This window comes from Piliocolobus tephrosceles, chromosome 3, assembly GCF_002776525.5.
Source record: "Piliocolobus tephrosceles isolate RC106 chromosome 3, ASM277652v3, whole genome shotgun sequence".
Classification (NCBI taxonomy): domain Eukaryota; kingdom Metazoa; phylum Chordata; class Mammalia; order Primates; family Cercopithecidae; genus Piliocolobus; species Piliocolobus tephrosceles.
The window spans coordinates 159,204,820-159,216,866 of record NC_045436.1 but is presented as its reverse complement, the minus strand read 5'-3'; the positions used below and the strand labels follow the sequence as shown (position 1 = coordinate 159,216,866).

At 36.0% G+C, this 12,047-nt stretch overlaps 1 protein-coding gene across 1 annotated transcript in view; it reads left to right on the top strand.

Moving 5' to 3' along the window:
* The window catches only part of TBC1D19 (TBC1 domain family member 19), a 164,374-nt gene that overhangs the window by 17,613 nt on the left and 134,714 nt on the right, over positions 1–12,047 (top strand). Inside the window, exon 2 of the mRNA XM_023223043.2 lies at positions 11,867–11,939. Within this exon, the coding sequence (XP_023078811.1) occupies positions 11,867–11,939 (73 nt within the window). The remainder of the gene's footprint in view (positions 1–11,866; positions 11,940–12,047) is intronic.

Genomic DNA, 12,047 nt, shown 5'->3' with positions numbered 1-12,047 from the left:
ATTACATTTTCCTCTTCGTTAACTTGTACTGTTCTTTAGGTAGCTACACTAGAGTTACAGCACTTATTCCTGATTAATTATAGTTTTACATAAATTATTACTTTTACTATTTTCCTGTAATATAATGCTAGAACTTAGAACAATGTACTCACCCCTTTCTTTGTGTATTATTTTGCCATGCATTTTAAATCTGTATATACTTTACATTTCATAAGAGATTGCTATTTATTATATTGTAGCATTATTATGTAGTTGATATTAATCATTCTTAATCATATTTTAATCTTTTTTGCCCTCATGAAGAGGTGATAGTATTACAGATAAGTATATACAGTCCATACATTCCCTTGTGGAAAATCTAAGGACCAGATATTAAGGAATTCATATTATTTTTTAAATTATAGAAAGGTAATTCATGCATATTTTATGTTATTTAATATCCCTATCAGGATCTGGCAGTACCTTGTAATTGTATACACTCACATTTCTGCAGCAAAATGCATGAATTTTTACACTATGTATGATAAATGACTAAATATTCTTCTTTTTTGAGACAGAGTCTTGCTTTGTTGTCCAGGCTGGAATGCAGTGGCGCCATCTTGGCTCACTGCAAGCTCCACCTCCCGGGTTCATGTCATTCTCCTAAGTAGCTGGGACTACAGGCACCTCCCCAAGTAGCTGGGACTACAGGCACCCACCACCACGCCTGGCTAAGTTTTTGTTATTTTTAGTAGAGACGGGGTTTCACCATGTTAGCCAGGATGGTCTCGATCTCCTGACCTCATGATCCGCCCACCTCGGCGGCTTCCCAAAGTGCTGGGATTACAGGCGTGAGCCACTGCGGCCAGCCCTAAATATTCTTCTGCCAATTTTGTACCACATGAGTTCAAGTCAGGACAGATTTTGCCACTAATTCAGTTTTGAAAAGATTTGGTTTGCAAAGCTTTTCAGGCTTCAGGATTTCAAAAAAGGATTATGGATCTGTACATATAACATCAGGAGGTTAATCCTTGAAGTAATAGAAAGTTGGGCAAGGATAGAAAGAATAGAAAGAAAAAATAGAAAATTAGAAAGTTAGAAAATAGACAAAATAGAAAGTTGGGCAAGAATAGAAAGAAGGATAAAGCGGGAGTCAGGAGATGATTACACAAGAAACTCAAAAAGGTATTTGGCTGGTTCTTAAGATAAAATAAGATCTATATTTTATATGTATATGCCTATTTGTAAAATCAATGTAGACTTATTAGACAGATCTATAATATTATAGATTCATACTTTAAAAGAATGTATTTATAGATCTTTTAAAATAATGTTATCTTGGACTTGTAAGAGAATCTGTGATACCAACTTTGCCTTAGTTTATATCCATTAGCACTGACATTTAGTAGAAATAACTCTTTAAAGGCAACTTTACAATCAGCTTTAATAATATATTTTTAAACAACTGGTGGTTTTTTACAAGCCTTTTAAAATTTAATCAAGAGGGCATTTTCATGCCACTAGCATCTTCTGTACTGGCTTTGTTTTATCTGTTTGGGTATATCCAGAAAGTGCTTGAGCAGTGTTGGCCCAACTTAGTTGGAAATATAAAATCACACAGAATATTTCAAAGCCAAATATAAGTGATTTTTAGATTTCCTCACCCTACACCATTAGCTCTTCTCTTAAACGTTGACTGTATTTTAATGTATCCCTTTATATGTTGAAATTTGTTAAAGAGAGTGTGGAATTTTGTGTTCTCTAGAAAAAGGCTATGTTTTTTTGTTTTCTGAGGTACTTTATGAAGTCAACCTGCATCTTAAAATTGAATTTGCTGGCCAAGTGTGGTGGCTCATGCCTGTAATCCTAGCACTTTGGGAGGCCGAGGTGGGCGGGTTGCCTGAGCTCAGGAGTTGGAGGCCAGCCTGGGCAACACAGTGAAACAATGTCTCTACTAAAGTACAAAAGAAATTAGCTGGGTGTGGCTGCATGTGTCTGTAGTCCCAGCTACTCAGGAGGCTGAGACAGGAGAATTGCTTGAACCCTTGATTTGTTCAAGGCAGAGGTTGCAGTGAACTGAGATTGCACCACTGCACTCCAGCCTGGTTGACAGAGCAAGACTGTCTCTACAAAAATAACAAAATAAATAAATTAATTAATTAAAAAAAAAAAGAATTTGCTCACTCATCTTCTAGACAATGGGGTGATTAGCACCAGATCAGCCATGTTATTTTATGTTATTATGCATTATTTGTATTTAAAATGGATGTTGTGTAATACCCCAAATGTTATTTTCATTCCATTAAGTGTTTACTATGTTTTGTTGCTCACATTGTCGTTATAAATAATAGAATTGCAAAAGGAAGGAACCTGAAAGAAAACAGGCTTTGAAGAGAGAAGGAATAATGCAACTAATAGGTTGTTGTCGTAAGTCAAGAACCCTGATTACATTTGGTGTGAACCAGGGAGTGCTGTCATACTTACCCATATCTACTTTTGCTGCTGTTTGTCCTTTAATCCTGAAAAGTTAAAACAGTAAAGAAATAAATAATGGTATACAGGATTATAAAATAAGAAAGTTCTTGTCTCCATAGAAAATACATATGTAAGGGATAAGAGAAATACTAAAATGTGGGTTTGCTTTGTTTAAGTACATCTCTTCATGTTTTATTTCAGCTTTTAGAGGAAACTGAGTTGTTTATAGAAGGTCATGTAGGGTTGAATTAGGTAAGACCAAGTTGAAATGAAAGATAGAAAATCGGTTACTAAATGTGAAGTGAAGACTTTCAGGCATAAAGTATACCATGAAAGGAGGCTAAGAATAAAGATGTGGATGAATAGGGACAAGACAGCCAGTGCTGGAAGAGAAGGGGGTCAGCTTGGAGATGTCAGCAGAAGAAAAGCAGTGAGGGATCCATCCTCAGGTGAGAGAAACCAGAGCAGGGCTGGAATTACACAGTGTAGATTGTGTATGTCTTTCTCTCTCTATATGTGTATATATAGGCATATATAAGCAATAACTCTTCTTCTCGCCCCCTCCCACCAAGCTGTAGTAACCACGTTCTACGGTCTGTCTTATGAATTTAACTACTCTAGGTACCTCATACAAATGGAAACATACAGTATCTGTCTTTTTAAAAATTTATTTCACTTAGTTTGATGGCTTCAAAGTTCATTCATGTTGTAGCATGTGTCGGAATTTTCTTTCCTTTTAAGGGCTGAATAATATTCCATTGTATTTATTGAACATTTCGTATGTGCCAGTTGCATATTTGTGGTGATAGTAATGAACATTACTTTTTATTAAATGATATGTTTTCACTTTATAACTTAGTTAACCAATATATTTGAAAAGACCAGTGTATAATGTTACAAAATTATGTATGATATGTAAAAAATTAAGTCACAGTGCAAGACTGATCAATGCATTTTTATGTTATAAAGTAGGAAAGTTTATTGATGGTCAGATTCTACATCAAAACTAATCTTTAGGAAACTACTGCTTGTAAATTTTGGTATACTATCAAAGGAGAATATCCCCATTTATCTGAAAAAGAATATTAAAATACTCTTCCTTTTTCCATGGACAACAACCAAAACAACACAGTACCACAGACTGAAAACTATGGCAGAATAAAAAATCTAGCTGTCTTCTTTTAAGACAGACATCAAAAGAGATTTGCAAAAATGTAAAACAGTGCCTGTTTTCTCACTGTTTTATTTTTGAAAATACAATTACTTTAAATAAAAATAAGTTAGTATACAATGAGTTTATTACAGTTATATTAAAATGAATTGAACAGATTTTTTTGTGGTAAGATATACATAACATAAAAATGACCATTTTAATCATTAAGTATACAGTTCATTGTCATTAACTGTTGTGCAGCCATCCTCACCATCCATCTCTAAAACTTTTTCGTCATTCCAAACTGAAACTCTGTACCCATAAATAATAACTCGACATTCTCCCCCTCTTCAACCTGTAGTAACCACCATTCTGTGGTCTGTCTCTATGAACTTAACCACTCTAGGTACCTTATATAAGTGGAATCATACAGTATCTGTTTTTTTTTTTTTTGGCAGATTTATTTTACTTAGCTTGGTATCGTGAAGGTTCATCCGTGTTGTAACGTGTCAGACTTTTCTTTTTCTTTTCTTTTTTTTTTTTTTTTTGAGACGGAGTCTCGCTCTGTCACCCAGGCTGGAGTGCAGTGGCACGATCTCGGCTCACTGCCACCTCCGCCTCCCGGGTTCACGCCATTCTCCTGCCTCAGCCTCCCGAGTAGCTGGGACTACAGGGGCCCGCCACCACGCCAGGCTAATTTTTTGTATTTTTAGTAGAGATGGGGTTTCACTATGTTATCCAGGATGGTCTCAATCTCTTGACCTCGTGATCTGCCCACCTTGGCCTCCCAAAGTGCTGGGATTACAGGGGTGAGCCACTGCACCAGGCCAGAATTTTTTTTTTAAGAGCTGAATAATATTCCATTGTACTAATATATATGTACATATGATTTTTGTTTATCCATTTATCCATCTATCCATCTATAGACATTTGGGTTGTTTCCACCTTTGGCTATTGTTAATAATGCTACTATGGGCCTGGTGTGGTGGCTCATGCCTGTAATCCCAGCACTTTGGGAGACCAAGGTGGGCGGATCACGAGGTCGGGAGATCAAGACCATCCTGGCTAACATGGTGAAATCCTGTCTCTACTAAAAAAAAAAAAAAAAAAAAAATAGCTGGGCGTGGTGGTGGGCGCCTGTAATCCCAGCTACTTGGGAGGCTGGCTAAGGCAAGAGAATGGCGTGAACCCTGGAGGCGGAGCTTGCAGTGAGCAGAAATCATCACGCCACTGCACTCCAGCCTGGGTGACAGAGGGAGACTCCATCTCAAAAAACAAAAAAAAAAGAGATGCTACTATGAACATTGGTGTACAAGTATCTGTTTGAGTAACTGTTTTCATTTCTTTGGATGTATACTCAAAAGTGGAATAATTACCGAATCATATGAACTCTATGTTAAATGTTTTGAAGAACTACCATTCTAATAAACAAATATTTTAATTGTTTTTGTTTTAATTTCCAGTGCAAATATCAATAGATGTCATCCACATAAACAAAGCATTCTTGGGTTCTCAATAATGTTTTTGAGATGCAGTCTCACTGTGTTGCCCAGGTTGGTCTCAAAGTCCTGGGTTCCAGTGACCCTCTAGCCTCAGCTTCCCCAGTAGCTGGGATCACAGGTGTATGCCACTATACCTGGCTCTTCATCAGTAATTTTTAAGAGTGAGGGTCCTAAGACTGAAAAGTTTGAATATCAGTGCTCTAGTGGAATGAGTAAAATAGAGAGGCCAGTTAAGAAACTACAACAATGGAGAACAAGTTGACTGGACCTTGCTCAGAGAGGAATGGCCAGGGTGGTAAGAAGGCTCTGTTGTATGAAGAGAACTTAAAGAACCTAGGAATATATTGTGGCCTTAAAAGGAGAAGCCTTCAGGGAAGACACAATAGCTATCTTCAAATTGGAAGCTTTCTCACAGAAGAGACACTAAGCTTATTTCTGTGACCCCAGGATGGAGTGGTGGAGGGGAAGGGGTAGTGATGGTAAATCTTAAGGAGAATTAATCTCATAATAAGTAAGAATTTTCCAGTAGAATAGTTCAGAGATGGAATTGACTAAAGTAGGGATGTAGACAGTTTCTAAGTTAGAAAGGTACAGTTTTAAAGTTAGAGTTTTGAAGCCAGAAAATCATTTGGAGCAGATAATCAAGCATTAAATGGTTAGTCAACATAGAAGAATTCTGTAATCACTTCTAACCCTACAATTCCATGGGGCACAGAATGATGAAGTTCAGGATTAGCATGATAGCATAGTGAAAAGCGGGGAGGATGAGGTCTCTTTAAAGGGAATTAAAGGATCCTTGGAACCCTTTTGGTATAACTTCCTATGCCCTCATTTGTACTTAATGGAGAGTTAGCCTCAGCTTACTTCACAGCTTCTTTGGCCCAGCTGCTATTTTAGCTGCTTTGCTTCTCCAGTTCCCTTTGTTCACCAAGATTAGAAATTTAAGATTGCTAGTGGCCAGTACTTTGGATTAAGACTATTCTAGTAGGAATTGAAAGAAACTAGGTTTGTGTATGTGTGTGAGGGGGAGAGGTTTGGTCATGTGTTTCTAGGAGTGCAGAAGGGTGGAGGATGTCAGAATCAGCATAACTAAATGGATGAAGGATGTATGCAGGACCATAACTACAAATGTACTGTACCCTCTCTCACTAGATTATATTTTTGAGCATATTCTTCACTAGCTCTTAAAGTGACTGAGAGGCATTTTGTTTAAAGAAGATTTAACTTTTGTCATAGATATTTGAAAAGCCTCTACTTCCAGCCCCCTTCACCCACCTCACTGACAGTTTTACAGATATTTAGTCCATTGCCATCTGGGACATCTTATATTTTATAGCACAGCAACTTTAATTTATATTGGACTATACAGCCTAAAAATAACTGAGCATTTTTCTATTTGAGACTCATAATAAGTTAAGGTATTATTTTTCCTATTAAATAAAGAAGAAAAGCCATACAGAGAGGTTAAATGACTTGAACAAGCTAGTAAATTAGGCTGAGAGGTGATTCCAGATCTTTTGATGCCAAACCCCACTCTCATTTAGTCCCAAGTGGTTTTCAAACTGTGTTCTATTATACCTAAGGATTCTGAAAAGCTATATTCACTTAAAAATGTTTAATTAAAAAATTATACTAAGAAACAACACTTTCAGATCCACTAAATATCAAGTGCTTAGCACATAATCCACTACTGTGTTTCCAGTTTAACTTGTTTCTGGGTGATCCCAGAATAGAACCTGTTTCTCTTATCTTTTGTCATGTGTTTGGGACACTTCTTACCAATGCATGCTTGATTATAAAGATATAATTCTACACCGGTCCTTTAAAATATCTGGGCTTGCACATGTGTGCTTATGGAATGTTGTTCAAGTGATGAACCTTAATGCAGTAGGTATACTGTGTTTGGGGTTGGTTGGCCAGGCAAAGCACAAGTGCTTCTGTTTAACACAGGCCCCTAGTGATGGTATACTACTGAGATGTAAGGCAAGTGAGCTTGTCATACCCCATCATGTAGTAGTAAAACCATGTTATGCGTAATTTTAGCAGTATTGGAAGCTCTTTGTCTGATTTTTGTATTTGTGGTAAATTTTAGGATTTATCTCAAAATAAAAATTTCCAACTCTGCTTCTTTCAGTTTCCTACATCAGTTTAATTTGGGAGTGTGCTGAGATGACCAGGAAGTCTATTAAAAATGCAAACATGTCTTTGATCGGGACTTTTCTCTATGCTGAACCACCAAAACAAAATACAGAAATTGGATATTCAGGCTATATCAGAATAAAGCTGTACCTTTTAAATGTTAATCATAACATTAGCAAACAAGAAAAGGCTCATTGTTCTTATTGTTTGGTAATATCATTTTCAATGTGTTTTATATAGGATTCCTAATAGGTTTTCGATGTCATTTGCAAAATAGGTTCTGTTGCTAAATCATGTTTGAGAACCACTGTGCCTTACCATGTTATCACTGTCCTGCTTTTGATCCTCAAATACTTGAAGATGTTTATAATTAGTTTGGGTGCAAAGTATATCTAGGAGGTCTAGCAACCTTAAAATACTGAAAGTGTTTAGAAAAAACAACCAGTTTTTAAAAAATTCTTTAAATTGTTTTCTCTCCGAATCATTTTCAAGTGCAGGCTAGTATAAGATAGCTTATTTACTTTCGATTTAGTGCATTTGAATAATTAGCAGGGTTTTTCTGATTTTAAAAGTCTTTTCTAGGAGTAACGTATTGGAAAACAGTCTCTTCACTTAAACGTAATTTTTATCAAGTTCCTTGTTTTGCGGGGGAGGAAATTGGGTAAAAAATAGAATGTGGTTTGGTCAATATAATTTTGTCAAACAATAATTAATGCCAGGGTGATACTTGGGATGCAAAAATAAAGACCCATTCCTTGCCTTCGAACTTATAGTCTAGTCAGAAAGATAAATAGGTGAGCTGAAAATTACATTGTAATCTGATAATTGTTGAAACAGAGGAACGTAATGTTTTATCCTTGCTGCCTGGCCTAGGGAAAGGAGGTGATATTTGAAGGATGTCTTGGAAGCTAGCAGGTGTTTGCCAAGGTAGTGAGAGAGCACTTCCATCTGAGGAAATATGAACAGTCCTTAAAGGACTGAGAGTTGGGAAATCAGTAATATAGTTTACTGTGGCTAAGGTGTGTGTGGGGAGGAGGTGTGAGAAGAGGATGTTGATAACTTGGTGGAGCAACAGCAGGAGATGAATTTGTAGAGGTAAGTTGGGTCTACATTGTGAAGGACCAAGTATGCCATGTTAAAAAATGTAGATTTCTTATGTAAGCTGTGAAGAGCCACAGCTGGGAGAGACTTAGGTTTTAGAAAGAAATGCTGGAAGATAGATTGGCAAAGGGAGAAATTGGTTCATTCATTCAATAAACATTTATTGAGCACCTACTGTGTGAAAACAACTTAGGTTCTAGGCACTTGGGATACAGACAGTAAAAAAAGGCAGAAATGTCTGCCCTAGTGGAGCTTACCACTTCCAATGTAATGAGATAGATGATATACCAATAAACATAGAAAATAAATTAATCGTGCAGTATAATAGAAGGTGACAAATGCGAAGAAAGAAGAAAAAACAAAGTAAGGGAGTTTTGAGAATGCCAGGTGGAAGATGTCACAATTTAAGTAAGGTGATAAGAAGCCCAATTTAGAGGTTGTTGCAGTAATTCAAATGAGAAAGAAGACTTGTCTTAGACTAAATGTGGGACTTCAAAATGGAGAGAAAGTATAGATTGGGAGGACCTTTTATCCTGTATTTTTTGAACCTTTCTAGCCCATAAGTATATAAATTTATATTTATATTATAGATACAAATCTATAGTGTATTGTTATGGAGTGAAGGACTTTGTAATGACCACCCTATAAGTGAAACTTTGCCAGCTACACTGGAAACCTCTCCATTTGTCCCATCCCAATCACAAACCCCTCCATTTCTGGTAACATGAGATTTATGGTAATCACTTTTCTGCATTTCTTTTTTTTTTTTTTTAGTTCTGTTAGATATTTTATTATTCTTAACTTTTAGTTTAAGGGGCACATGTGCAGGTTTGTTATATAGGTTAATTGTTTATCATGGGGGTTTGGTGTACAGATTATTTCATCACCCAGATAGTATGTATAATACCCAGTAGGTAGTTCCATTCCTCATCCTCCTCCCACCCTCTACCCTCAAGTAGGCCCTGGTGTCTATTGTTCCCTTCTTTGTGTTCACGTATACTCAATGTTCAGTTTCCACTTACAAGTGGGAACATGTGGGTTTTGTTTTTCTGTCCCTGCTCTTAGTTCACTTAGGATAATGGCCTCCAGCTTCATCCATGTTGCTAGACATGATCTCATTGTTTTTTATGGCTGTATAATACTCCATGTTGTATATGTACCACATTTTCTTTATCCAATCTACTGTTGATGGGCATTTAGGTTGATTCCATTTCTTTGCTATCGTGAATAGTGCTGCAATGAACATAGGCATGCATGTGTCTTTATAGTAGAATGATTTATATTCCTTTGCATATATACCAGTAATTGGGATTGCTGGGTCAAATGGTAGTTCTGTTTTAAGTTCTTTGAGAAATCTCTAGACTGCTTTCCACAATGACTGAACTAATTTACATTCCCACCAGCAGTGTGTAAACCTTCCCTTTTCTCTGCAGCCTCCCTGACATGTTATTTTTTGACTTTTTAATTGTAGCCATTCTGACTGGTGTGAAATGGTATCTCATTGCAGTTTTGATTTGCATTTCTTTAGTGATTAGTGACATTGAGGATTTTTTATATTTTCTGCATTCCTTGATAATTTTATTAATCAAATATGTATCTCTAGACACTATAGTTTAGTCCTGCCTATTTTTAAAATGTCTTTGTCTTTTTTTTTTTTTTTTTTTTAAGCTATAGGTTTTCTCTCCTTCTTTTGTTTTTCCTTACAATTTATCAGCTGAAGAACTAGGCTGTTTGACCTTAGAATTTCCCATAGCCTGGAGATTTTTCTTATTGCAAATTCATGGTATAACTCAACATGTTCCTCTGTCCTTTGTGTGTCTTGTAAGTTGACAGGTGGACCCAGAGGCTTCATCATAGTCAGGTGTTATCCCTTTGGCCGGACAATAGCAGTAGAGTGTTCTTTCATTGAAAACCACATAATGTCTGATTATCTCTTTTGCAATGTTGGTAGCTATTTTTGCTCAATGCCTAGAATTAGTAATTCATTGGGGATTGCAAAGTTGTGATGTTCTAATTATATCATATCTGTTTTAGTTATTAGCTAGAATACTTTTGCAAAGAGTCATTTTCCCTCATTTACTGTGTGGATATCCAGTGGTATAGTGCCAATAGGAAAGGCAGCATAAATGCCTTTTTCATTATTTACCACTGTTTAAGGTAATGAGTTAGCTCCCTAGCATTCTCCTTTTTTATTACTCTATCAACATTTCCAGACTTTGGAAAGGGAGCCTTGATTTGTCAGTTTTAAGAATTTATAGGTACTAGATTGCTCCGGTCTCTTCAGGTATCACCTGGCTATATTTGGATTAGGCAAAACCCCTCCCTGTTTTAACTTCTGCTCTAAAGTTGGCTCATCATGTGTTCAAGTGTATGTTTGTTGACTATTTTGGGGTTCTTTTGTTTTCACTACATCAGATGGCCAATTGTTTCTTCTGCTTCTTCCTGTACAGATGTTGATACCTTACAGGTCTTGTGGCAGTTGGTTTATCCTCAGCTGCTTGTATTTCTGGGGGATAGCTTATCATCTAGTTTTGTTGTGAATATTTTCCAAGGGATTTGGCTTTGCTATCTAGTTGCTTGGTCTGTTTTTATGTGGAAATCGAGGAGGTTTTTACAAAAAATCTCACTGCCACCAGTGCCATCTCCCAGAAAGGCACTGAATCATGGAAGAGTTAGTGTGGAATTGAGAATAAATTTGAAATTTCTAACTTGGAAGATTTGGTAAATGGTAATTTTATTGATGAAGATTTGAAAAATGTAAGAGAAAGAACAAGACAGAGAGTGGAGGATAAGACCAAGTTTTGATTTCTTAGGTTTGAAATACTCTATTTGAGATCCTCTAGTAGAAATTCCTTCTGAAGAAGTTTGCTGCTAGAATTTGACAGAGCTAGGTGATGGAACATCAACCTTTGAGAGTAATCAAAGCCATTACAAGTAGGAAAAATTTTATTTTTTAGTAAAAATTACAGTGTGAAAAACCAGTAGAATAGGAAAAATGCACTTGAAGATAAAACACTAATAATACACATTTATGAACTAGTAGTTTTATGTATTTTCTACAAATATACACAATGCATTTACATTGAAAAGCAATCCAAAGAGGAAGACACTATGCAAAGATCCATTTACATGGATGCAACTGTTTTTTCAGTCATTAGGTACAGGTGCCATATATATTTAATATAGTATCAAGGCAATGAACTTATAAAATCTGAGTATTTTTCCAACTTGAGACCCTAGATAAAGATGATAAGGACTCATAATCTCCAAGTTTTTATAATTTTAGTAGACTTTAGTATACTATCACAGATCCTTTAAGAGTTAGTGAGAAAGTCTTCTTTCTTATAAGCTATTCTAGATAGTTCTAAGCTCTATCTTCAAAGAGGATTTTTCAAATAGTATACATTTTTGGACACTCCTTTTTAAACATTTCATTTGTTCTAAATATCAACTCAAATGATTTACTTTGGATGTCTTTTCCTTCCTTATCTTTCTTTATTATTATTATTATTATTAGGCCAGTCTTCAGAGACCTGAGATTAAACTTGAATCACTGAAAGAAGATATTAAGGAATTCTTTAAAATATCAGGTTCGTAATTTTTTCCTAATAACTTAAGGCAAAATAAGAAAATGTTTTATTTATTCCTAATTCTTTAAGCCCTCAAGCTTGTACAACCACCTTACTTTGTTGTCGTCA